The following is a 26014-nucleotide window of genomic DNA, read 5'->3' as shown; positions in this document are numbered from 1 at the left end:
ATCTAGGTAGCAGGATACGTTCCTCAACCCAGTCACCCATTGGAACTTCTAGAGGTAAAGTTGCTAGAAATCTGAGAATCAAGGTAAGAAAGCATGGGAAAGGAAGGTAGAGCCCAAATCAGTGTCTCAATCTCTTATAGCCATAGGGAATAGCCACGATATACAGGCTAACCCTTAACACCTCATGGATATCCTCTCCTGCAACACCTACTCGCTTTCCATAGAACATAGAAAAGCCCTCTTCTCAAAACAACAATTGCCATGTCAATTCCTCTAAGAAAAGACAGGCACACAGATCTTCAATAGAAAATCCTCACCATGACGTCTCGATCATCCAATAAAACTAAGCAAGACTGTCTATTTACATCTCAGCCCAAAGGTGGGGAGTGAGAACCCACGCTTGGGCGAGGAAGGAGTGCCGTCCCCTACCCGGAAGGTGCAGAGGAGGGCAATGAATGACAGAAAGAAAAGGGCAAGGACCTAGAAACCAAGAAGAATCGAGAAAATATTCTCTCTTCAGAAACCCGTAAAGAGAGAGAGCAAAGTAGAGTGGCTTGCTAGTTGCTAGTACAGGAAATGGTGGGATGATAATTATTTTCAGCATGGCTTCTTTAAGGTGGAAAATGGGATATTACTTTTGACATGATTTATGGTGCGGGGAACTGCCCCACGAAGGATGTATTTTCATATTTATATTTTAGGATAAATTATAATTTATTCTTTGAAAGTTAATAAAATTTATAATTTAATTTTTATATCTTTAAAATTAAATAATTTAATTTTTAAAATTTAATAAAATATATAATTTAACCTTTTCATCTAATTTTTCATTTAATTTATTATTGATTATAATAAAAATATTAAAATGCTCTTAAATCTATATATTTTCTAATTTAAATAATTTAATTCTTAAAATTTTATATTGTAAATAAAATAATTTAAATAGATAAATTGTTTTATTTATAAAATTTAAATCAAGAGACTATTTATTTATAATATAAAATTTTAGGAATTAAATCGTTTGATTAAAAAACACATAGAGTTAAAGATATTTTAATTAATTTTACAATAATTAATAGTATTTAGATAAGAAATTAAAAAAAATAAATTATAAATTTTTACTAAATTTTAATAATTAAATTATTTGATTTAAAAAATATAGGAAGTAAACTATAATTGGACCTGTATTCAAATGCAGAAAGTAAATGCAAGGACCACTAATATGGACAGGGTTCTAAAAGGTGGCAGCATTGCAAGACTTGGAGTTGGAATCTAGAGGTATTTTCTTTACCTGTCTTTACCATTTCAAAGTATCAGTGGCCAAATAAGGGTTTTTATTTATGTTGAAAGCCTAATAGAAGCAGAGATTTCGAGATGAATTCTCAAATAAAATTTCATGTGGTACACCAGCATCAGCATTCCCACATAAAAGTATTTGGAAAGTTGAGATTATTCATCAAGAGAATGAAACAAAACTTCAGCAAAGCCACTCATCCGATCCATAAAACTACTCCGCGCCACTCCCCCAAAAGAAGGCATTTATGTGACACGCTTACCTTGAATGTTCATTAAAGCTAGAATATGTCTGTTTAAGGGCTGCTGCTTCTTGACCTGTCTCATATGTCATGGAAGTTGATTCCACTATCCTTCCCTTATGACTGGAAATAAAAACAGAAGAACTCACTGGAAACTTCTAGACCGAACACTGAAACGGAGTTAACCACTCACATTCGCTCGGCATTAGAATCGTATTTTGTAAACCGAGCCATAATCTCTCTTCCATCCACAACTCTTTCTAAAGAGCATAATCTTAAATTAAAAATGAAAATATCCCCTAACGCAACTCAATAAATAAATAAACAAAACCACACAATTTTGAACACAATCATTTGAAAACTAGAGCTAACCATCAAGCCTTTCCGCGGCCTTTCGCTCCTCATCCTCTCATTTACACCTCACAAATGCAAAACCCCTCGAACCTCCAGTCCTATACAAGCCACAATCACATTCATAACTCGATGACATTCATAAATGCACCAGAAAATTTTATATATACCAATGTTATATCTGGCTAATTAATAATAGTAAATTAACTACTTCAAGTGGAAAGATATAGCCGGTTAATACAAAAAGATGTTTGGAGCACAATGAAGTATTTCTACTCCAATGTTCATGCTAAAAGAGTTGGCAAAAATATATTTATGGCTAAACAAATCAGTTGCGAATCTTGTGCTAGCAATTGAATTCACATTTATGGATGATGAATGCCCAAATTTTCATTTTTTACTCTATAAATCTTACTCGATTTGGATTGTGTATTGAAGCACAAATGCTTTTGTTTTATTATATATACCTTAGATAATATAATGACAGATTTTTAATTTTATTTTCTGAAAAATAAAAAGTCTTAAATTTAATTTCTATCAGATTGGAAAAAGTTAATTTATGCGTATTTTGTAATTTTAATAATTATATTCTAATCATAAAATGTTATTATATTCAACTTATGTTAATCAAACCTTCAACTCTATTCACCAACTTATCCATAATTATTCATAAAACTTTAAAATTAAAAAAAAAAACTTTATAAAAAATTCAATGCAAAACTTTAATATTTTATGTTAAGAAATAAAAATTAATTTTGAAATTTTATTTTTAAAGAATGTTATACTTGAATATAAAAATATGTGAGTACACAAACCTTGATTGAAAAATAAAAAAGCAGGGATATATTTAAAAATGGATGAAAGACAACTTTGTCTTTCCTTATATATGCATTCCTTCTTCGAGCAAATTTCGAAGATTGAACCCTCGTGTCCATGTGACTTCATCTAAAATTATTTTTGATGCACCAATTAGGCTATGCATGTTTACCCATTTATATATTTCTAGGTATTCGGAGGATTAAATAATTAACTTCATACTCACATATATAATCTGAATGAGCTTTGAATTTAAATTTTAAAGTTTTTTTTTTTTTTTTAAATAATCGATTGATAATTAGTTCACTCAATAATTTTATTTTTATTAAACAAGAATTAGTTTCATAATAACCTACCCACAGGTCGAAGAATGGAAGGTACGCACTATCCTCATGGCCAGCTACCATCTGCACCAATCTGCCCTGCATTTAGCGGCTGTGGATTAAAGATACAAGTGAAAATTTTTAAAAAAATATATACGTGAAATTTATAAATTAAATAAATAGAATTTATATATTTATATTTTAAATTAATGATAAATTAATTTTAAATAAATTTTTTCTAAATAAATCCATGAGTTCTTCTAATCTCATTACTTTTACCAAGCCAATAATTGGAGAAAGAATAAATGGTAACTACACAATACACATTACAACACTGTGGAAGTCTAAAGTCTTGCTTAGTGTAAAGTCTTGCTCAAAAGCGGCCCAAGAAATGTTTATGCTTTCCTCGTCACTCTACCAAAAACGGGGCAAGACGCACACATTTATATATGGCTTATTTTGGTTATAAAAACATAATTTCTTTTGACTGGACACCGAGTAGGTAGCGTTGCTCTCTCTTCCTTTTCTTTCTTTCTTTCTTCTACTTGAGCAGGCCAGCCAGCTAGTCCTGTTTGAATTCAGGGAAAGAGATTAGGAGGAAATGGCCGTGGGAGGTTTCGCCGTTAACGAGCCTGTCAATGGATTCAACGGCAAGATAACAGTGTCAGTGGTGGTTACTTGCATCGTAGCTGCATCGAGTGGACTCATTTTTGGCTACGACATCGGAATTTCAGGTATATGTATTTCCTTTTTTTTTTTTTTAAATTTCTTATCTTCCCCTTTAAAGAAAAGATCTCATGTTTACCAAAAAGAAACGATCTCATGAGCTGGTTTTATCATCACGGATTAAGTTTCTTAGCTGTTAAAATAAAACGCACGGCCACAGCTTTAAAACGGCAGTGAGCTTTACTGGTAACGATCGAATTGATGTTAGGGGAGGCTGAGTTCTCTGACTTGAATTTGGACTCGACGCTCTTGCCTTTGCAATAGCTGCTGCCTGTAAAGATTACTGGCAGAGAGAGAGAGGAGTTTTCATTATATATTAATTATTAAAGAAAAAAACACATTGAATCAGGTAAACAGAGCTTTCTGTTGTTAACATTTGTTAGAGTTTCGTTGGTAGTTGAGGTTTGGTTTGAATCTCAAACCATTGATTGTTAGATGAGAGATGATGGATGGGCCCACCCGGCTATGATCTTTGTCCTTGAATTCTAGCCATCCACTATGTTATTTATTTTTTATACAACAGAAAAAGGGGTACGCAATATGTGAATTGGCCTTTTTTTTTTCTTAATTTAACCTTGCGCGTTAAAAATTAGTTGTTGAAATTTAAAACCTTTCATTGTCCATAGAAATAGAAAAACTAATTAAATTATATTTGATTCGCAAGTGAATTTATTTTCGGATCACTTTTTTCAATCGCATTTACAATTATGTTTTTCTAAAATGTATATTTAAACTATAATTCTAAACATTTCGTTGGATTTATTTTCAAAATTATAAGGTTTTAAATTTCAATTACAGTAAAATTAAATAATAATAATGGAAAAATACATTTTACTACTTTATACTTTAATGTTTTTAGCATTGAGAATATATATTTTATTATATTATAATTAAGAACAAAAATTTTAGTGTCGTTAGCACTTTAAGGATAAATTGCTAACAATGATAAACGGCGTTGCAATGTCATATATATTGATAAAACTATTAGTAATTTAAAGATAAATTACTAACAATGTTAAATGTCATTAGCATGGCAATCAGCATGTCATATCAACGCCATCTAACACTGTTAGTTAGGGGTATGCAATCGATCAATTCGATTTTGAACCGAACTAAACCGTTAAATCTAAAAAATCGAAACTTATATTTCATGAACCAAACTGAACTTAGATAGAAACCAAATCAAACCAAATTGGAAAAAATTGATTTGATTTGGTCAATCGGTTTCAAGGTACTTCTCCATTCATAATTACAAAGGCCAAAAAAAAAAAAAAAAACCCAAATCCACAACAAAACTTCCCCAAATCTTCAATTCATCATCGAGAGCACAAAATCATAAAAAAAAAATCATAAATATAGAATAAAACTAAAAGATTAACTCTGCAATAAATAATTAAAATCATAAACACAAGCACAATATTTGCAATATACAACAAGTATGCAAATCCAAGCAATTTACAACACAAATCAATAAAACAATAAATACAAAGAAGATTTACAAATCACAAATTAGCAAATTAGGGATTTACAAGACAAACAAAAGTCGTAGATGAGACAATCACAAGGTGAAGAACTTTTGAATCTTCAACATGCAGCTAGCCAAGGCTAAGAGAGACAATCATGTGAGTCGGTCAAAGAGAGAAGTGTAGTCGTCGAGCAGAGAAACAGATGAAGAAGAAGAATAAGACAAGGACGCAAGAGAAAAAAATGAGAAGAAGAAGATGAAGAAAACACAAAAAAAAAAAGAATAAAGTGTTATTTTATTTTTTTATAATGAGAGTAGAGTCAATTATATTAAATGCGTAGGGTTTATAAGGCTAAAAATGGTGTAGCATTGAATGGAAGTGAAATTGGTTCGGTTCGGATAATTCGATTTATATATTAAATTAACCGAACCAAATTAAATAATCAAAAATTTTAAAAATCACTAATCAAAACTGAATCGATTTACCGAATGACCAAATAAAAAAAAAACAAATTAAAATGATTTTGTTGGGTTTTTCGGTTTAAACCATTTATTGCTCACTTTTACTGTTAACAATTTTTTCTTAAAGTATTAACGGCATTAAAGTTTCTACCCTTAATCATAACAAAATAAAATACATATCTTCAATGTTAAAAATGTCAAAAGTACAAGATACTAAATTGTTTTTCCCATAATAATAATAATAATAATAATAATAATAATAATAAATGAAACTATTTAGGATTTACCAAATTAATTGGCTTTTTTTAATTAATCAGATTAAAAAATTATAATTAAAATCTTTGTATTTTTAAAATTAAATTTGAAATAGTCAATCTACACATAAATCTGCGCTTTTTTTAACATAATAAATTTGTCTTTTTCTAAAAAGCATATTTAAACAATAATTCCAGACAGATTATCCACTTTATTTTTAAAACTGCCAGATTTAAATTCAAATTGCACTTAAAATCAAATAGAAAAAAATGATAATTAATATGAAACTATTTAGGAGTTAGCAAATTAATTAACCTATTTTTTATTTAATTAGATTAAAAATTTTTATAGTTAAAATCTTTATATTTTTTAAATTTGAAATAATCTATCTGCGTATGTATAAAAACTTAGAGACACAGCAGAAAACAAGGTGGTGTTGTTCATGAAATTCTTCTCAATATGAATCCATCAATTTACAGGAGGTGTAACGACAATGGCACCATTTCTGAAGAAATTCTTCCCATCAGTACTGAGGAAGCAATCAGAGGCCAAAACAAACATGTATTGCATATATGATAGCCAGGTTTTAACAGCATTCACATCATCGCTATACATAGCAGGCTTAGCTGCTTCACTTGTAGCTAGTCGCCTCACCGCAGCATTGGGCCGCAAGAACACCATGGTGCTAGGTGGCTGCACTTTCCTTGCAGGCGCCGCCATCAACGGTGGTGCTGCCAACATCTCCATGCTCATCGTGGGCCGCATCTTGCTTGGTTTTGGAGTTGGCTTCACCAACCAGGTTAGTTAATTAATTAATTAATTAATAGTTTCTCAGATTTGTCCGGTTATAAAATTGCAAACTGGTGCCTTTAAACCAAATTAATGAACTTTCTCATCTTTTTCTCCGCAACAGTTTCAACATTAATAGCAAACAAACCCTTAAAACACAGCTGGATACATATATGTACTACTAATATTACTTATTTTGCAATGAAGGCAACTCCTGTTTACCTCTCAGAGGTAGCACCACCGAAATGGCGGGGGGCATTCAACACAGGCTTCCAGTTTTTCATAGGCATTGGGGTAGTATCAGCCAACTGCATAAATTTTGGCACGGCTAAGCACACCTGGGGTTGGCGTCTCTCCCTTGGCCTTGCCATCGTACCTGCAGCTATAATGACAATGGGTGCACTCCTTATCTCCGACACCCCTACTAGCCTGGTGGAGCGTGGCAAGCTTGAGCAAGCTCGAAAATCTCTCATCAAAGTCCGAGGAAGTGACACTAATGTGGATGCTGAGCTTGCTGAGCTTATTAAATCCAGTGAAGCGGGCAAAGCTGCTCAAGCAGAACCTTTTGTAACCATATTTGAGAGGCAGTATAAGCCTCACCTAGTGATGTCAATTGCTATACCTTTTTTCCAACAACTGACTGGGATTAACATAATTGCATTTTATGCCCCTGTTCTTTTTCAATCAGTTGGATTTGGTAATGATTCAGCTTTAATTGCAGCCATAATTCTGGGATTAGTTAATCTGGGTTCAATCCTGGTGTCTACGGGCGTGGTCGATCGATACGGTCGAAGATTCTTGTTCATTGTTGGAGGGACTCAGATGTTCATCTGTCAGGTATATATGCTTGTGATGAGTTCTGACTTAAACCAATGTTATTAATTTATTTTTTGACCATAATAAATTGCAATTTTATGAAGGTTGCAGTAGCTTGCGTGCTGGCGGCAACAACAGGGGTTTCAGGCACCAAACACATCTACAAGGGCTATGCCATATTAGTACTGGTTTTAATGTGCATCTACGCTGCTGGTTTTGGTTGGTCTTGGGGGCCTCTAAGCTGGCTGATTCCAAGTGAAATATTCCCTATGAAAATTCGTCCCACAGGCCAAAGCATAAGCGTAGCTGTAAATTTCGCTACCACATTTGTGCTCTCACAAACATTCTTAACCATGCTATGTCACTTCAAATATGGAACTTTCCTGTTCTATGCTGGTTGGATTGCCATGATGACCATATTTGTTGTACTTTTCTTGCCGGAGACGAAGGGAATTCCTTTGGATTCCATGTATTCGGTGTGGGAGCGGCACTGGTACTGGCGCAGGTTCGTTCAAGGGCAGGTGTAGGCAAAATCTTGCTGAACAAATATGAAAATTATCTGGTTCTAATTAGCTGGGTACTATTTTATAAACAGCAAGTTTATAAAGGTGCAATAGAATGACAAATTTTAAAGCATTTTATATTCATGTTGCTCTGTTGAAGAGAATATTTTCATATACTAATATTTTAGGGTAAATTATTATTTAGCTCATAAAAGTTTATCATTGTTAATATTTTTATCTTTTTATTTTAAAAATATATTAAAATGTTCTTAAAATTTAGTTTCGTCTCTAAGATGATCACTTCATCTATTTGATAATTTCAGATTGATTAGATTATTATTTCATCGTCGGCTTAAATGTCGAAATGGGCTTGACTGAATGTTCTACAAAGGGTCATAGTTGAGTTCGGGTGTGGTTTGGGTCTGGTCCAGTTAAGTCAGTTTTGAAAGCAGAAAGGTGATGATTGGGCTTGCTTTATGGGTCTCAAAATGTGGACTTAAGGGGTTTTATTGAGTCAGCAGGCATTCATACCCCTCTTATATATATATATATATATATATATATAGTAATTTTAAAAGTGTATCGTATGAAATAAAACATTAATTTTTAGTAAAATTAATATCATGAAACTTTATGTAATAACATTATTCCTACATTTTTTAACCAAATGCTGACATAGTATTATTATTAATTAAAACAAAAAAACATTACATTTCATCACAGGAACAATATAACCATATAAAATTATAAGATATTAATTCGATAAAAATAAAAATTTTATTTCTTAAATAATAATGTGTTAAACCATAATATACATATTAAAAAAATAATAAATATACATACACAAATGCATGTGTAAATAAAGTCAGAAACATTAGAAAGGTGATATGAATGAAAACGCCCTGCCCTTTACGAAACTTGAAAAACAAGTGCTATAGCAGGGTAATCGAGTAGAAACTAGAAAGGCAGCATTACAAAAAAGAGAACGAATATTTCATTCTTCAAAGTCCAAAATCTTTATGTTGAATTAAAGAGTCGGTGTTCTGGTTAGATTATTAGTAACATGCACAGAGAGCTAGGTTTAAGATGTTGATGCCGCAGCATTTAATGACATGGTAGGCTAAATCAAGTTGGGCTGTCATTCAATCCATTTATTTTCAACAACAGTATATATGTGTGTTTCTCTCCCTCCAAAGGTTCGTTTTCAAGGAGAAATGGAAAGAGATGACGACGATGATGATGATGATGATGGTTACCCAAAACCAACAGATTTGGAAAGGATAAATTGCGGGCAAGTTTAAGCCCAACCAATTCACACCTAACTTGAGCCACTCTCATTTTCCTCCCTTTATTACGGTCCATCACCATAATTCTTCATTATCATTTGTTCCCTAAATTGGTTAGTGTTAGATGAGATGAAAGTACCACTCAAATTCAATTTTGAGTACTTATTTAAGTCACAGAAAATACACTAATTAATCATCACATTTTGGTTAACGGTTGTTAGTTCATTTTACTATTAGCATGTGATTTGCTATTGTTAGATCATTTTCAAATAAGTTGAAAGACTGTTTCCAAATTAAATGCTTTCTCAAGGTTACTATAAACCACTTGAACACTTCTGTTTATGTCCACATTATGTTCTATATATGCAATGAACTATCAAGATGTACCTTCATGACACTTTCAAGATCGATCTTGGAGCACTCAAGTATTTTTTTCCTTAGGTTTTGAAGTAGCTTATGCCTTATATAATCATTATTATTGTTAGGAAAAGATTGAAAACACGTTTGTTTGAAAGATTTTATTTAATTTTCCTTTGTTTCAAACTATCCAAATGTAAGCAGCAGTGTGTATATATATAGTCTTCCAACGTCGAAAGCAAATAACTAATCAGTAATGGCTCTGACCTTCTAGCCATGAATTGGGCCCTGCAAACCGCCCTCCCTTGACCATGGCGTTATTGCTATTTGATTTTTTTTTTTTTTTTTTCGTCTGAGAGCAATTAATTCTGAGTAATTTGTGTGATGTCAAACTTGAGGTTTGCTTCCTTCACATGCATGTCACCAGTTTGAATTTCATTTTCCATTAGACTTTGAAATTATAATATTAATCTTTTATCCAAAAAAATATTTTACACAGTCAAATTATAATAATATAAGGAGGAAGATAATTATATATATATATATATATATATATATATATATATATATATATATATATATATATATATATATATATAAAGAGAGAGTAGAGGTGAAATTTGGATAGGGTTTTAAGGTACAAAAACCAACCTTAAGCTATGTTCAGTGGAAATGAAGGGGATGGAGCATACGAATATGCCCCCTCTTTAAAAGAAACTAAATAGAAATGCACTTGGTATCTATCGTGCACTCCATCTGTAAATCTGCCATCGCATCTGCACAGGTTCCACAGATTGCGTAGAAAGATATGACCCACATAATAGATCCAACTTCTACACCTAAAAGGCCCCACCCAACATAACTGCTTCTTCAAAAATAAATTTATAGTTTGCAGTAAATTGGTTCATTTTCGTATATGAGTCCACTTCTTTTATTTGGTTTGTATTATCAAACCAACTTGTTAAAAAGTAAGTTGTTTTATTCAATCATCAGTGAACGTCCTTGAAAAATAGGAACGAGACTTTAAATGAATTTGTGATTATACTTACTTTAGTCAAAGTAAAGTTATATATGTATTAGTACACCTAAAATCTCTCTCTGTAGATTGTTTACGTTCGACGACCATTACAAAACAGTACTCAATGCTCTTTGCAAACTCACCACACCAACGATCATTACTATTCCAAATTAAACCCCTTCCACAAGTAATGCCATCAGTGCTCTTAACAGTTCCATAAACAAAAATGCAATATCAATCTTGTAGTTTATACTTATATATATCGTAGTCAATTATTATTAAAAGAAGGCCGGTATGACCAACCCAATTGTCGGTCCAAAGCATAATATTTAATTCCATGCAGTTGTTAATTTAATTTTGATTTAACCAAATTCGAGTGATGTTAGAATTGAATTTTGTTTCTGGAAGCAAATTAAAGGTGGTGATAAAGAGTAGATTCTAACACTTATTCTTACTTTCCCTAGCTATCCTTTCTACATTTTAAAAATATTTTAATCAATTATTTTTTTTTTTTATAAAAATTAGGTTACCCAGTTATTTGTTTAATTTTTGTGAAAAATCATTTGAAATGAGATAAAATAGTATGTGTCATGGAAATAATCAAACATAAGTAAATCTGAAAGAAATGAATGAGAGAGAGAGAGAGAGAGATATGAACGTAAACCCAAATGAATAGGGAAGAAGAGGTTGGTTGGGACTTGGGAGCATTTAACACAAGGGAGAGTGAGGGAAGAAATTAAAACATGTTGAATGGTCATCCTTGAATTCTGCATTTAAGTGAATTCAAGATGAGTTAATGAAGGCAGGTAGAGTTACTTTCCTTATGTTTTCTCTCTATACATGCTTTTAATACCTTTGGTCCCGTTTATTATTATCATACAATTTCATTAGGAACTATTATTATTGTTATTATTCCCTTAATTTTCATCTAATTCCATGTTCCATTATGGTGGGTACCCAAAAATAGCCTTCCTTTCTTTGGAAAGAATTTTATTACATTTTTTTTCTTTTTATAGCCTAATACCCATTTGACTGTTAGCAATGACATAAGTTGGTATTTATGTGATATTGCAGTGTGGTCCATTTTATGGTCCCTCAGAAATTTATATTTGGTTGTTGAAATTCGGCTAATTAGGACATGAACTACTTAAAAGCGTAACCTTTGATGCACATGCTAGATTTTTTCCCCCTTCAACTTTTATCAACTTTAATTAAATCATCATAGACGGATATAGAAATTTAATTTATTAAATATATAAGTATTAATTTTTTTTTATATCAAGTATCTAAATAAATTAAAATGAATGTTTTTTAAATTAACCTTAAATTATTTGATAATCAATTGCTTAAATACTGATTGAACACGTTGATTAACTAATAATGATAAATTTATAGTGATTAATTTTTCTTATAAAATTTTTCTATAATTATAAAAATAAAAACATTTAATGAGTATATCACAAAATTAAACACTTTAATTTTTTTTAAGTACTAAGGGGTCTAGAGACCCATCAAATTCTAATAAACAGTAATAAAAAATAATAATTTTTTTAAAAAATATCACTATACCATTAAAAAAATTCAAATCTCTGGAGGGTATAATGTCTCCTTTGACCCATACATAGATCTATCCTGCTTATATTGTAATTTCAATAAAAAAAAAATAGAATAGCAGGTGAATGGGAGTTTGTTATATTATTTTTAGATTTGATTCAAATTTAAATGTGGAATATCATTTTATGGAATAATAATTTTATAATTTTAATATTTTTATAAATTTTAAGATGTTCAATAATTATTATATAAAATAAATATCTTTAAAATTAATATAATATAAAATCAAATAACTATATGAGACATCAAAGTACACGTACTTGCTTGGAGCACATAATATTATATATTTTAAATTCTAATTAATTCTGAAGTTCATGGCATAAGATCATATAGAAAGTCATGGTAATTGAATAATGACTCGAAACAATGATTTATTAAGTATTGGTCAAAGCAAATGAAAAATAAAGAAAAGAAAAGGGTGAGAAAGTGCAGCTGAAGGGATTAAAAGAAAGAAGAGGATTTGTTTTTTTATTTATTTATTTTTTTAAAGAAAGGTGGATCGATGGAGTACGATTATGAAAGGAAGATATACACATGGGTTGTTAATTAATTTATAGATGGGGGTGTTGAGAGCTTTAAAAGCTTTTGGAAGAGGAGCGATTAATGGGTGCAGTTCAAGGGTTGTGGTTTTTGTTTTAATAGCTGAAGGAGGGTGTTGAAAGCTTTAAAAGTTTTAGGTCTTTTGAGTGAGAGTGACCTAATTGGGGAAGTTGGAGTTGTGATCTTTTAAAGATCCATAAAGGATGATCCATAAAGGATTCAAGACCTTCAACTGTATATACACTCACCACATTTAATGACTCTTCCGCACCTCTCCCTATCCTTTTGTCACCGCCCTCCAATTAAAGTTAGTATACCGAGAAAACTATCATAGCTTCTAGCTTTAAAGAAAGCTTTTAGCTTCTGTATTTTGGCTTGGCTAATGGCTACACAGCTCGCTTTCCAGGACTTGCAAGCAATAATAATTATGGTCTTATGTATTGGGTACTTTTGGTGCCGCCAGGTCAGGTGAATGCTTATATAATTTTGACCAACCAGAGCTGCTTAGGCTTGCATTTGATGCATATAAATCTTAGCCTTCAGGATCAACTTGAAGCTGTCAGCTGTGAGAGTAATTGAAGAGCCAACTTAGGTTGCACGTCATACATATAGGTAGGCCCTTTTGCCTTCAAATTTGTCCTACAAGATTCTGCCCTTGCAGTATATATGTGACTGACCACTACTCTGCCTTGTATATAACCATCCAAGCGTTTCAGTGTTTCACCTTGGAGATCATTTACTAAACTGCTAGTGAAAAGCTATAGAGTTTTGAGTTTCTTTGAATTGAAGCTATGGTTTCCCTTCAAGCACCCACCTCTCCAAATGGAAGAAAGACGACAATTCCAGAGCTTGATATTTCATCCAAGAAAAGAAAGTGGGATGACGAGCCTGCACAAATAACTGAAGGGATTTTCGAGAAAAGATCAAAACCTCCTGAAATCACAAAATCTTTCTTTGAAATAGAGCTTCAACTTGAGACTCCATTGCCTTTGGAGTGGCAACGATGCCTCGACATTCAGGTATATTATATCTGCTTTATATCAAGTGTTTTTTCTTGAACTGAAATATGATTGATTTCATCATTCAGCTAAGTCCTTAATTAGTTATGTCGTGTTGCATCTTCTCTTCTTGCCTGCAGTCAGGGCAGATACACTTCTATAATACAAGGACACAGAAGAGAACAACTAGAGATCCAAGGAGGAGCCCAGAGCCACCAAGTCCTTGCCATATGAGCTTAGACCTTGAGCTAAACCTGCAGCCATGCGAGTCACAGAGGAAAAACAACGAAAACAACCAGCATAATTTTGCTAGCTCCATACAGGGTTTGGGCGATTTGTTCATGGATTCAAGTAAAGATAATAAGAATTCAGAAGGACTTAAGCGGTCACCGTCATGGTTAGCATTTGAAGGAGATGATGAGGAAGAGATGGTAGCCACTGTGTGCACAAGGTGCCACATGTTGGTGATGCTTTGCAAGTCATCTCCTGCTTGCCCTAACTGCAAATTCATGCACCCACCTGAGCAGAACCCTCCAAATCTATTCAAGCAAAGGCTTAGCCTCTTGTGCTAGCGAGCTAATCAAATAAGGGTTATATCTAAGTTTTAGGATTAGTCCACACATAATGATGACGAAGTTCATTTCATCATCATGGCCAGGTTAGATGTTGATTAAGTTTTATTTTCATTTGTATTCAATCTTTTGATTGAAAAATGACTGCTGTGTGTGTGAGAGCGAGAGGAGAGAGAAAGGGAGGTGATCACTAACTTGTATCATTTACTAGCTAGCTAAATACTAACTTGTTACTTGTGAGAACTAAAGTACATTCCAACACGTTATCCAGTACCATTGCACTTGCGCATAAAAGGTAGCTTAGGACATCAAGCATAATAACTTATCGTAGATCCATGAGAAATTAATAAAAGGAAAACTGAACTAAATAAATCCAAATTTTTATTCCATTTTTCAATGATATATATATATATTGAATTGACAATTTTCAATGATAAATCATTTAATTATTTATAACAGGTATTAACACCACATTTAACAATTATATAAGTTGCATGTAAAATGTGAATTAAAAGCTGTGGCAAATTTTTTTAAGATTAATATAAAAAAATATGCATATTAAAAAAAAAACTTTTTTAGTTGATTTTCAAGTATCGGGGTTAATTATTAGAATAATAATGTAAAAACATTTACTAAATTAATGATAAATTTAAACAAATTACAAAAATAATGTATTGCTTTATTGAAAAAATAAAGAATTAAGAAAATATCGTTAAAGGTGGCGTTTTCTCAAGCCAACTGAAATGAATAAGCAGCTTGTCACTAGAGAAAACACCAACTCAATTGATATTTTTTGTTGTATATGACGTCCTGTATACAAAATTAATTTCTTAATAGTTACAAATTCATCCCTATATATCTTTGTATTAATTGATTCATGAATATTATAATTATTTACAAATAAATTCTTATATTTTTATAAGTTAATCCCTTATTATTATTATTATTATTATTATTATTAAAATTTTATTCTTGTATCTGTCTCTATATGTTTTTCTCTATCAAACGTCTTTCTCCCTCTCTCTTCGATGTCTCTTATGTTAAAATGTTGCTATAGTGTAAAAGTAATAGCTATAGAAAATGCCACTTGAGTTGGTGTTTCTTTAGTGCCCATAAGTTGCCTCTTATATCAGTACTCTTGAATTGCCAAAAAGCTATTCCAATTGAGTTGACTTTTTTTTTTTTCAATAAAGCAACACATTATTTTTGTTATCGTTCAGATTTTGCATTAATCTGATAAATTTTTTTATATTATTTTAATAATTAACTCCAATATCATGAATTTAATATCTAAAAGTCTAGTAAGATAAAATTGAACTAATTTAACCAACCTTTTCTTGTCAAAAGAAAAGAAGAAACTAATCAAATTCAAACAAGTCAAACAAACAAGCAACTTAATTTTAATTTGTAAAAAAAAAAAATTAATGATTAAATTTACAAAGGGTTACTAGTTTAAACATGTGGCAAGAAGAAAGAAAAAGGAAGAGGGATCAGATAATGTCTAATTCTAGGAGTTAGTAAGATTGAAGGAACTTCTCTAGCTCCCAGGGATTGATCCTTATATAGCGGATATCTCACCTGATCGATTGTCACGATAAGCTTTTCATGGAATACAATAAGGCTACCAGCTCCTAGTGAGTAGTGAGATTAGAAGCAGTCTAACATAGTCTCTTTTAGTTGATATGTCAGAAAGAATTGAGGCAAATTGGTATCATGTCCTTCTCAAGCACTAAATAAGGTATTTCTTTTGGTTCTATTGGTGTTGGGTTGATCTACCCTAGAGTGTACTAATTGGCCACCTCGGTTGGACATTAACCGACTTGGCCATCTTAGATGGGCTTTGATTAACATGGCTATCTTGGTTATACACCAATAGACCTAGTCCTTACTTGAATTTCATCCGATGTGGCTCTTTTGGTTGAGTGCTGATACCTTGACTATTCAAAAAAGTATGATTTTGACTTGTAAACAATCAAGTCATCTTCTCCTTAATGGGTTATGTTTATCTTTCATCAGTTTCCCTCCGAGTTCAAGAGGTTTTCCATCTGAGGTCATGATATCTATTTTCTCCTTATTGCATATTTTCGCTAAAGATAGGTTTTTTTTTATTGACTTTTCAAAATTTAGAAGATTTTGAATCGCTTAATATATTCTTGAAAAGTGTAGATGTCTCATCATTAGGAGTCGTTTGTGCATTCGCAGTTGTATTGGAAATTTGCATGCATGGCTACTTGAAATCATCTAAGCCTTTGGATTGGTTTTGATCTCGAAGCATATTTGCCTACAAATACACTTAGGCTTTTGGTATTTGGTTCTTTCTTTACTTTGATTCTTCTGCTTTCCTATTTTCCTGCCGGATGTTTATTTAAGGCAGTCAAAATGTCACTTTATGCTGTCTTCTCATTGATCAATTGCAAATGCTATAGAGTCCTGTGAATTTTTTAATAAAAAAAGAAGCCTAGCTCGGATGCTTAAATTACTTTAGTTCCCCGCAAACAAAGTTCTGAAATATTTCAGTCTCCTGCCTGTGTGAGATTTGAATAATCACCAAAATATTTAGCGCCATGCTTTTGGCATGTCATTGGCACCAAGCAATAATTGTTGTTAAATGAGCATTCGGAAAAGAAAGAATATGCTAGGCTTGATTAATGATTTGTTCGAACTTGAACCAAACTCAATCCTGAGTAAGATTTCAGGAAAACTAGGCCATTTTATGGTGGATAAAAACTTAAGCCTTGTTTAGCATTGAGTTTCAGAGATTGAAACTGTTTTTCTGAATAAAAGCACCATTTTAAATGCTGTTGAGAAAAACAATTTGCAAAAAGCTATTTTGTTATTTTAGTATTCTTATAACTAAAACTGATCAAATTTAATTTTTAATTATTTTTTAATACTCTCTAATTAGTATATTTAAAAAAGTAATTTTCTCAATAGTAATTTCCACAACAATGTTAACAGACTCTTAGTTCCATTAGGCTCTACACAGATGGCAACTAGCCAATTGCAATAAGTTCATATAGTAATTTCGCTGGTCCTACAATCTATTCTATGTTTGATTTGAAGAGAGCACTGATTAAATTATATTTTAATTTAATTTTAATATAAGTTAATATTAGTAGTTGAGTTGCTTTACATATTTTAATCCAATTTGAAACTCTAATACCATATTAAATTTAAAAACAGTGCTAATTAAATTATATTTTAATTCATTTTTAATATTCACTTATATAAGTGATTGAATTAAATTGCACCTCAAGATGAATAGCCACTTAATGTTGCAACCCAACAATTTATGATCACCATTTCAATCTTATATTTTTCCAACAATCCCAACAACCTCTGACCTAAACTGCATCAAGGATATAGATTTTAGAACAGAACTAAGAATGGAATGATCGAGCTGAAGCATAAGTTCAGAATTCCAGTCAGACTATAGTTTGCTGCTTTACAGTCGCGAGTACATTCTAACATTATTTTCAAAGAAAATTTATTGTCATTCTTCAGACTTATTTATAGCAGTGTTTAATGTCCTTAGCCAAGCAGAGAATTATCCGACAGAACCTGCACGAGCAAACAGCAATATAGCTAAAATGTTCCCTCTCGCATCATTGTGCAAGTGAAGAAAAATATTCTTCTTTTTCTGACCCGAAAGAACTCAAGAACAATGCTCCCGGCTCCAATCTTTTTGCATGTGGTACTGTTTTGGTACCTTAAAATCTTCAAAGCATCTATCCAGAATGACAATCAAATCCAACCTGAGACAAAATTTCGACGTAACAAATATTTTGATTTGATCTAGAGAGATAAATAGACACGCAGACATTACGATTGTAACGCCCAAGACAGAAGCAGTCAGGTAACCTTATCATGGATCACGCCAATGTCAGTAAAAGCCATCTAATATCAGATGGCAAGAACAACCCACAAAAGTAAATAAGGGGAAACCATATCAACGTCCGCAGTTTACTATACATTTTAAAACAGGAGAATCCAGCATCTATATATCTTTTGATTAAAAAATAATAGTGATAGGAGAAAAAGAATAAAAAAAATCAATAAAGATTTTCTTCTGTTTCAGATGATCAAACATTAACCATATTTCATGAGTCTGGTATTTTTGTTGCCAAATGGGTCTCAAGATGCAACATCTTAATCCTTCTTAAAGGAAGCCTAACGTTGGCCAGAACAACATTAAAATTTAGAATGGGTCTGAAGTATCTAAATGCCACACCAATCACTGTAGATGATATGCATAACTAATACTTTTATGACAGAATGGTATACTATTTGCCATAATTCAGAAAGATAAATGGCTTAGTGAGGGTTAAATTCATGGTATTCATTTTACCTGAGCATGAGCATGAAGCGTTATAAATTATAATTAGAATAGCTAATTGCAAGTACCTCTAATCAAATGCATATGGATCATCTGCATATGGATTTAATGATCCTTCTGAAAACAAATCGCCTATGTTTGAAGGATGTGGACGACCTCCTCCCTTAATTCCCTGCATAGGAAACATGTGTATTTAGAATTTCTAAGATGCAGAATTAGGGAAGCATGTAATATCATAATTCAAACAAACAAACAGATCTTTTCATTTACTAGAAGATTGTGTTGGCTTCATCTTTTTCCTTCCTCTAGTCTTAATTTCTATGTTCATGAATCATGCTTTCCAAGATGCTTGTTTTTGCTTAAATTTTGCATTGTTCTGAGATAAAATAGCATCAGAAGAGACAAAAATATGCATTTTTACAACCAACTAAACCTTTTTTTTTTTGCATTCCATATCATTTTAAAATCAATTAGCATTTTCAAGCAAGAAAGTTCATTCATAAGGAACCATTATGCAGTGCGGGGAATTTGCTTCCCTACAACCAATGAAATTCACGCCACTAAAGGCAACTTGTATGAAACAAAGAAACAATAGAGAGACTTTATTTTAAATGGCCCATCTCCTTTAGGTAGATCATTAATCATAAGCTTTAATTAATGAAGTGTGGGCATTATATAGTAAAACTGTTACTGATTGATCTACCCATGGTTCCCTCAATTTAGATGCACCTTTGTTGTATCAACTGCAAAATTGATATTTCAATCAATTATGCTAAAAGGGATAAGGTACCCAAATACTTTTGGAGAAGGTGACCAAAACGAACAAATCACCAATTTGGGAGCTAGTAATCTGGGCTTGAGTTACCTTAACAACACTTCTAGGAGTTATGATCTTCGGTGTATTAATCTTCTTGTGTTTCCTTGGGTCCTGACGTAACATGGAAAAGGAAATCCAGAATTAGGAGCTGCAACAGGCCCTTCAATACAAGGAGCAGTGCATTTGATGCATGAACTTCATACGTTGGGTGAGTGTGAGTGGGAGTCCAATAGTGCATACCTCAAACATAACTGTACTTTTTGTCTTTCTTCGTTTGGTAATTGTTCTTCCATTCGCAGTTTCAACTTCATATTCACGGTGAGTTACCTGGCATGCCACAAAGTCAAAAGAGATAGGGGTGGTGAATAAGACTTGACTTGGCACACAACTAAACACCCCACACCCAAAAATAAAATAAAATAAATAAAAAATAATCTCAGGGAGAAAAGGTCAATGAAAACGCCAAGTAGACAAGTATTTCACCTTCTTGTGATGCTTAGGGATACTCATTACACTTCCTGTGTTAGCATTCTCTACTTTCTTCAATATTTTTGACACTGGTGTTTGTGTTCCACCCGGGAAAGGTAAATCCTATGAAGGACACAAAAAAAAAAAAAAAAATCTGCAAGGGCTCCAACTACTATGAATAGAGGCAAAATGATTTAATGGTACCCTTTTGTCTGTTCTCCAACCTTACCGGAGCAGGCTGACTTCTTTTGCCACCACTGGCACCTCTCATCTTGATTGATGAAATGGAGTAATCCTGCAACATTATAAAATTTTATCATATTTCAGAAAGGTAAAACTTTTTTTTTTCAGAAGATTAAACTTCTGAACCGATTGAAAGAAAACTTATATGGCATGCTTATCCACAAGACATACAGCTCATGAGGAGTATCTTACACCCATACGAGCGCATGACATAAAATTTTGCAGATAATGCTGCCAAACAAAGCATAATGATTCAAGCTTGAAGATGCATGGGAACAAGACAGATATTTTCCATTACCACACAGCGAGGCCATGAAAGATGAAACATGCAATTTTAAATGAATAAAACTAAAATAAAATACTTTTTCAGAGCATATGACTAGCAGTCCTAATTTATGAACGCTTTGAAGACAGAGAAACTGAAGCCTTCACATATATTCACAGCATCTATTAGATATTACCCATTTTTATTGGAGCATAGACCATCAGTGAGACTTTTCAAATGACCAATGTTGGTGCATTTGTATCCACACCTGTGTTTGTATGTGCATGAGGGAGGAAGGGAAGCAGGGAAGGAGAAGTAAATCTTTGAATACCTTTTTCGAAGTCACTTCTTGGTCACCTTGTGGCTTATCGCTCATCACTTTCCACTGCAATTGCAGCAAAGCTCTTTGCCTGTCTTCCTGCATTGTACCATAATCACACTAAAACCAACGTCTCAGTTCATTTAATTTGACATAGCATTTGAAAGAAATGCACACTTTGGACTTCTGAAGATCCAGTTCTTCTTGCAGCCTCCTGCACTCATCTTCATGCTCACACCTCAAAGCTTTCATTTGAACTTCATGTTCATTCTTGAGTTGCATTGTTTTCTAGATGAATTCAAAACAAAGTCAACAGAAGCATTTTAATTTCATGTTAGCTGAATTTTAAGATATTCATACCTCTCTTAGTTCATTTTCAGCTTGAAGCTGGGCACGCTTTAGCTCTTCAATGTGATCAGCTTTCAAACACATTTCCTTTCTATCATGCTCCTGCTGAATACGCAAGACCTATACTTGAGCAAGATGAAAATTAATCAGCCATGAAGAATGACAAAAAAAAATAGTTATAATCTGTACTTTTCAGTAAAAGATTAAACCATGCCTCAGAAATCAGTACCTTCCAACAAGAAACTGTGCAGCCATACTATGCTAGCAGGTTCAAAATAATTTCATTATATGTTCATGTATGCTAATGAACAGTCAACAGACATATGGGGAAAACAGGGTAACCGTCCTCGAGAATAATAGCAGCAGGCATGGAATTTTTGATAACCACGTCATGGAAGCACTCATGCAAATACAGAGAATCTATATAAAAGTTTCATCCATATTACAGGATAAAAAGACTATCATATGCATATTTAGGAACACATGGTGAAAACAAACAAAAATTCATGATAAGTAATGAAACTTTGAGTATAATCTAATAAGATAGCAAACACAAGGTTAATTTTAAGTTCGCAATAATTTATGGTGCTTACTAGAGAAGCATGTTCCTCCTGAATGCGCACTAGCTGTTGCCTAGATTCTTCTTTGCATTCTGCAAGTGTTTGGTCGCATTTTGTTTGCATTTCTTGTACAACTTTGTCTGCCTGGAGGACCAAACATATGAGGAACATGAATCGCAGTTAAACTTGCTGCAATAGGTATGAATAAACCTTTTCTTTCTCCATGTTAACAATCTCTAGCTTCTCCACTTCATACTTCTTCCTGATGTCATTAATTGCCTGTTGAAAGTGATCAGTGTCAATTGAATGACTATGAATGCTCATATCATTGACAACTCATGTAAAGTAAATAGTAAATGATAATACCTTATCATTCCTCTGAGATATTTCTTTCAAATGCCTTGATAATTCCAATTGTTTACTCTCAAGCATCAAATCATGTTGTCTCTTTGCTTCAGCAAGTTTGCTTTCAGCAGCAGTCAGCAACGCCTGACTCTGCAACAATAGACAGAATCTCAATAATAGTAGAAGGTTGTCAGAATCCCAAAAGTTTATTTGCTCTATCTGTTCTCATAACCTCAGTGACTTGGTCTTCAAACTTCTTCTCTCTATTCTTGTATTGCAGAAGAAGTTGTTCCTTTGCCTCTAAGATGCTATGAAGTTGGGCGATTTGTTTCTCCAGTGAATCTACGTGTTGCTGTTGTTTCTGGCTCTCCTTTTGCCAAGAAGCTATATCTTCTGCATTTTTCCTTTCTTCTGCCTCTAACTTCTGACAAATATCTTTGTTTTCCATTTCTAATGTTGAAATTTTCAGCAATAAATCTTGCTTCAAGATTAGAAAAATTGGGGTTAGAATGTGAACAAAGCATGCCCAGACTTAGCTTAATGAAAAAGGAACAAATGCAGACCACTGTATTCTCAGATGATCTTGAACTTTCTGACAAAGTACCAATTGTCTCCTCCAATTTGGAAACCAAAACTTCTACTTCATTCTTCTTTGACAACAGCAATTCAGCTTCAGACTCTAATATTTGAATTCTCTCTCCCGCTACACGGCATTCCTCAGAAAGTTGTGCCATAACAGTCTCTTGGGCTTTCTGAAGTTCAATAATCTTACTATTCAATTCCAGGTTTACCAGTAGCAATGCATCTTTTTCTGACAACATACTCAAGAACTTATCATGCAGCTGATCATACTGTTTTTGAGCACACTTAGCAGCAAGGTCTTTCTCCAGTTGGACTAACTTAAAACAAGTGTTATAAAGAGAGTTTAGCTTATCAAACTTGTCCATAAAATTCAAATTTTGTTTATCCAATTCAGCCAATTGTGCAGCCAATATCTGAACAAAACTTTCAAGATTTTTTATCTCCTGAAGTGACATAGCCAATCTATTAGCAAAGTCATTGCTGCTAAATTGGAGGATACTCTTTTCATTTTCCAAGTTTTCCTGAGTAGTCATAAAATGTTTGATTTCATCTTCCTTCAGTCCCAACTCCAGGCGCATCTCTTCCAATTTATAATTCAGGTTCTCCGTGGCCAATCTATTAGCTGCTACAGTTGCCTCAAATTTCTTTAACATAGCATCTGCATTATAAATAAATAAATAAATAAGTAAATAATGTATATTCCTTTGGAAAGCAAGTCTATAATTTCTTTTCCTAAATTAGGCTACAGATTCTAGACATAAAAGTTTCCATGGGCTGTGCCTTAAACAACAGAGTCTCAAGTCCTAAGTCAACTAGATAATATTTTACAGACTCTCTCTCTCCCTCTCTCCTCGAAATGTCTTATCATCTCCATATAGAGAAACCTATTCATAAAGAGATGTCTCGTTAACCATCTCCCTTTTTCATCTTAATAAGTTCACAAGAGGTAAAATTACTAGAAAATTATTGAGTGACATATATCAGGGTTCTTTTTTTTTTTTTCCCCTAACAATATGGATGGGTGGAATCTGCAATACTTGGTAAAAGAAACAAGCTACAAAAGCTCAAACGATTAATTTCTCTCAAGCGATCTCAGAATGGTGGATCAATCCACCTCCAGGGAAAGTAAATTCTTCAATCTGAAAAGATAGGTACTTGTAGCGGAAATATATCCCAAATGAACTTGAATCATTAATGAAGTGTTAAATAGACAAACAACAATCTGCTTCCTTTTTTGTTAATTTATTAACCAATAATAAGAAGAATAACAATTTTAATCCAATATTCAATTTTAAGTAAACAAAGCTCAATCCAACAATGCAGGTAACGGTGATCATGATGACAAAATCATGTTCATATCCATGCACAAAGATGATGGGTTTCCAATTTGACATGAGTGGTTAAGCCTCTAAACATAATGATAACACAAGAGGCATGCCAGATTTGTAGCTTATTTCTCATTTTAGGCATATATTGAACCATATTATAAGAAATTAAAGTTGTTTAAAAGAATAAGTTTCCACTTCTTCTATGATTGGAGGTTGTTTAGAAGCATAAGTGACCATAATAAAATTTTTACGAAGTCAGCATGATTTATTAATCTGTAAATGAGCAAGATGGATGCCAGCGTTCTGATAATGTTGTTTACCTTTTTCCTCTATGAGAGTAGCAGTTTTGGACTTTTCCTCTTTGTAGATCTTATTCTTTTCCTCTTTTTCAATTTTAAGCTCTTCCAGTTCCTGCTTCTCTGAATTCAGAATTCAAACACATTATACAATGCCAAGTTCAAGTCCCAAACAAACATAATACTATGGCATTTTCTTCCCTTTTATTCAGTATAAGCAATCCTATGGCACTTTACAGGTAAGTCAATACTCAAATCCTGTTTGTTAATAGCACTCAAAGCATCACACCATGCATAAATAACTCAAACAATCCTCATTTTGGAAATTGAATAGCTTTTTGCAGAAAAACTAACGCAAATGACTTACGAGTTCTGATAGTTTCTTCAGCAGAGTCTAATTTCAGAGACAATTCATTCATCTGTTGGTTCAAATTTTCAATAGCGTTTGAGCTTGTAGATAGTTTGCCTTCAAAAAACTCCTTATCTTTTTCAGCTGCAGAAACAAATTAGAGGCGCTTATCATTGTCAATTACAAGTAAAATACAAAATTCAGGGTCCTCAAATGAAAATACTACATACCACCCTGAACCTGACCGGCTAAGTGCTGCAAAGTTTCAGTCAGTTGATCACAAAGAGTCTTAGTTGAAGAGAACTTAGACTCCAATCCTTTCCATAGCTTCTCATCCTCCTTCTGCTTTACTTTAAGCTTAGCATTTTCGTTGAAGGCATATTGCAACTTTTCCTCTAACGCACCAATATGCTCCATTGATTTCTTCAACTTAGAATTCTAAATTAATAAAAAAATTTCAATCAAATCACCATTCACTTTCATGTTATCAATAAATTCCGATTCCTTGTCCTCAATAAGAAAGTCATAATTTCATGGAGATTATGAAAACAATTGAACCTAATTTTCATAAAGCAGCTCCAATTTACATAAGATGATAAGATTAAATGAAGACAATAACAATATTTTTTTTTCATTATTTGAGGATGCAGCAACTAATATATGCATATTCATACGAAATGACTGGGGGAGAGATTCATATGCGTAAAAGTATCAATTTACATACATGTACAGGCATACGAACACGATACACACGGATACCTACAGATACTCGTATTCAACTGTGTAGAAAGATAGATAGAGAGAGAGAGATTCATTTAGTACCGCTATTTCTAGATCTGTTTTGACGGAAGCTTGCTCTTTGATCAATTTCTCTGCAAACAAATGGATCATCAACGACATAAATGAGCTCGAGCGTGTAAATTTCCCTAAGAAAAAAAATAACTTTGAATCGCCTATCAAAACCTGCAGTGAGCTTCAAATTGGCAAAACTCCCCGATGAAAATGAATCGGAAGATGACCTCGAAGAAAATGAAAGGTTCTTCGCCGATCCCGACACCGGCCCCGATAGCGATTTAAACTGATCCAAGCTCTTCATGCTTGGAAACCCTAGCTTCTGCATCTTGAAATCGAAGATTGATCGCTGAAAATCCTTGAAAATTGTGCTCAATTCTCCATGTCTCCCTTGCGCTCTTTAAAGAGCTCTCTCTTGGCCGTTGGAGTTTTTGAGCGAGTTGATGAAATGATTTGGGCGCGAAATGACGTGGCATTTTATAGGATCTTCCTTTGCTTGGCCCATAAACGGGAACGTGCGAGCGGATAGCCCTGGCGTCA

The 26014-nt window shown here is 32.9% G+C and overlaps 3 protein-coding genes across 3 annotated transcripts; 2 read left to right on the top strand and 1 right to left on the bottom strand.

The window, feature by feature from the left end:
• The first annotated feature begins 3450 nt into the window (after positions 1-3450).
• LOC110668641 (sugar transport protein 5) lies at positions 3451-8179 on the top strand. Its single transcript, XM_021829970.2, has 4 exons — positions 3451-3759; positions 6413-6732; positions 6930-7559; positions 7643-8179. Exons 1-4 carry the CDS (start codon positions 3627-3629, stop codon positions 8063-8065), a joined length of 1506 nt encoding a protein of 501 aa, XP_021685662.1. The 5' UTR covers positions 3451-3626; the 3' UTR covers positions 8066-8179.
• Positions 8180-13506: 5327 nt separating this feature from the next.
• Positions 13507-14696, top strand: LOC110668623 (protein CURLY FLAG LEAF 1). The gene is made up of 2 exons (XM_021829954.2): positions 13507-13875; positions 13995-14696. Exons 1-2 carry the CDS (start codon positions 13648-13650, stop codon positions 14424-14426), a joined length of 660 nt encoding a protein of 219 aa, XP_021685646.2. The 5' UTR covers positions 13507-13647; the 3' UTR covers positions 14427-14696.
• Positions 14697-17810: 3114 nt separating this feature from the next.
• On the bottom strand, positions 17811-26014 carry LOC110668657 (synaptonemal complex protein 1). Its single transcript, XM_058131027.1, has 19 exons — positions 25646-26014; positions 25505-25554; positions 24913-25120; positions 24701-24826; positions 24358-24456; positions 22691-23367; positions 22360-22608; positions 22149-22277; positions 21993-22061; positions 21816-21926; positions 21235-21342; positions 21052-21162; positions 20887-20973; positions 20277-20342; positions 20063-20170; positions 19820-19906; positions 19628-19690; positions 18831-18934; positions 17811-18181 (listed from the first exon to the last, which is right to left on the bottom strand). The coding sequence occupies exons 1-18, from the start codon at positions 25800-25802 to the stop codon at positions 18833-18835; spliced, it is 2607 nt and encodes an 868-aa protein (XP_057987010.1). The 5' UTR covers positions 25803-26014; the 3' UTR covers positions 17811-18181; positions 18831-18832.

This window comes from Hevea brasiliensis, chromosome 12 (genome assembly GCF_030052815.1).
Source record: "Hevea brasiliensis isolate MT/VB/25A 57/8 chromosome 12, ASM3005281v1, whole genome shotgun sequence".
NCBI classification, from domain to species: Eukaryota; Viridiplantae; Streptophyta; class Magnoliopsida; order Malpighiales; family Euphorbiaceae; genus Hevea; species Hevea brasiliensis.
The sequence above is the reverse complement of the archived record's forward strand: the minus strand, read 5'-3'. Positions and strand labels throughout refer to the sequence as shown.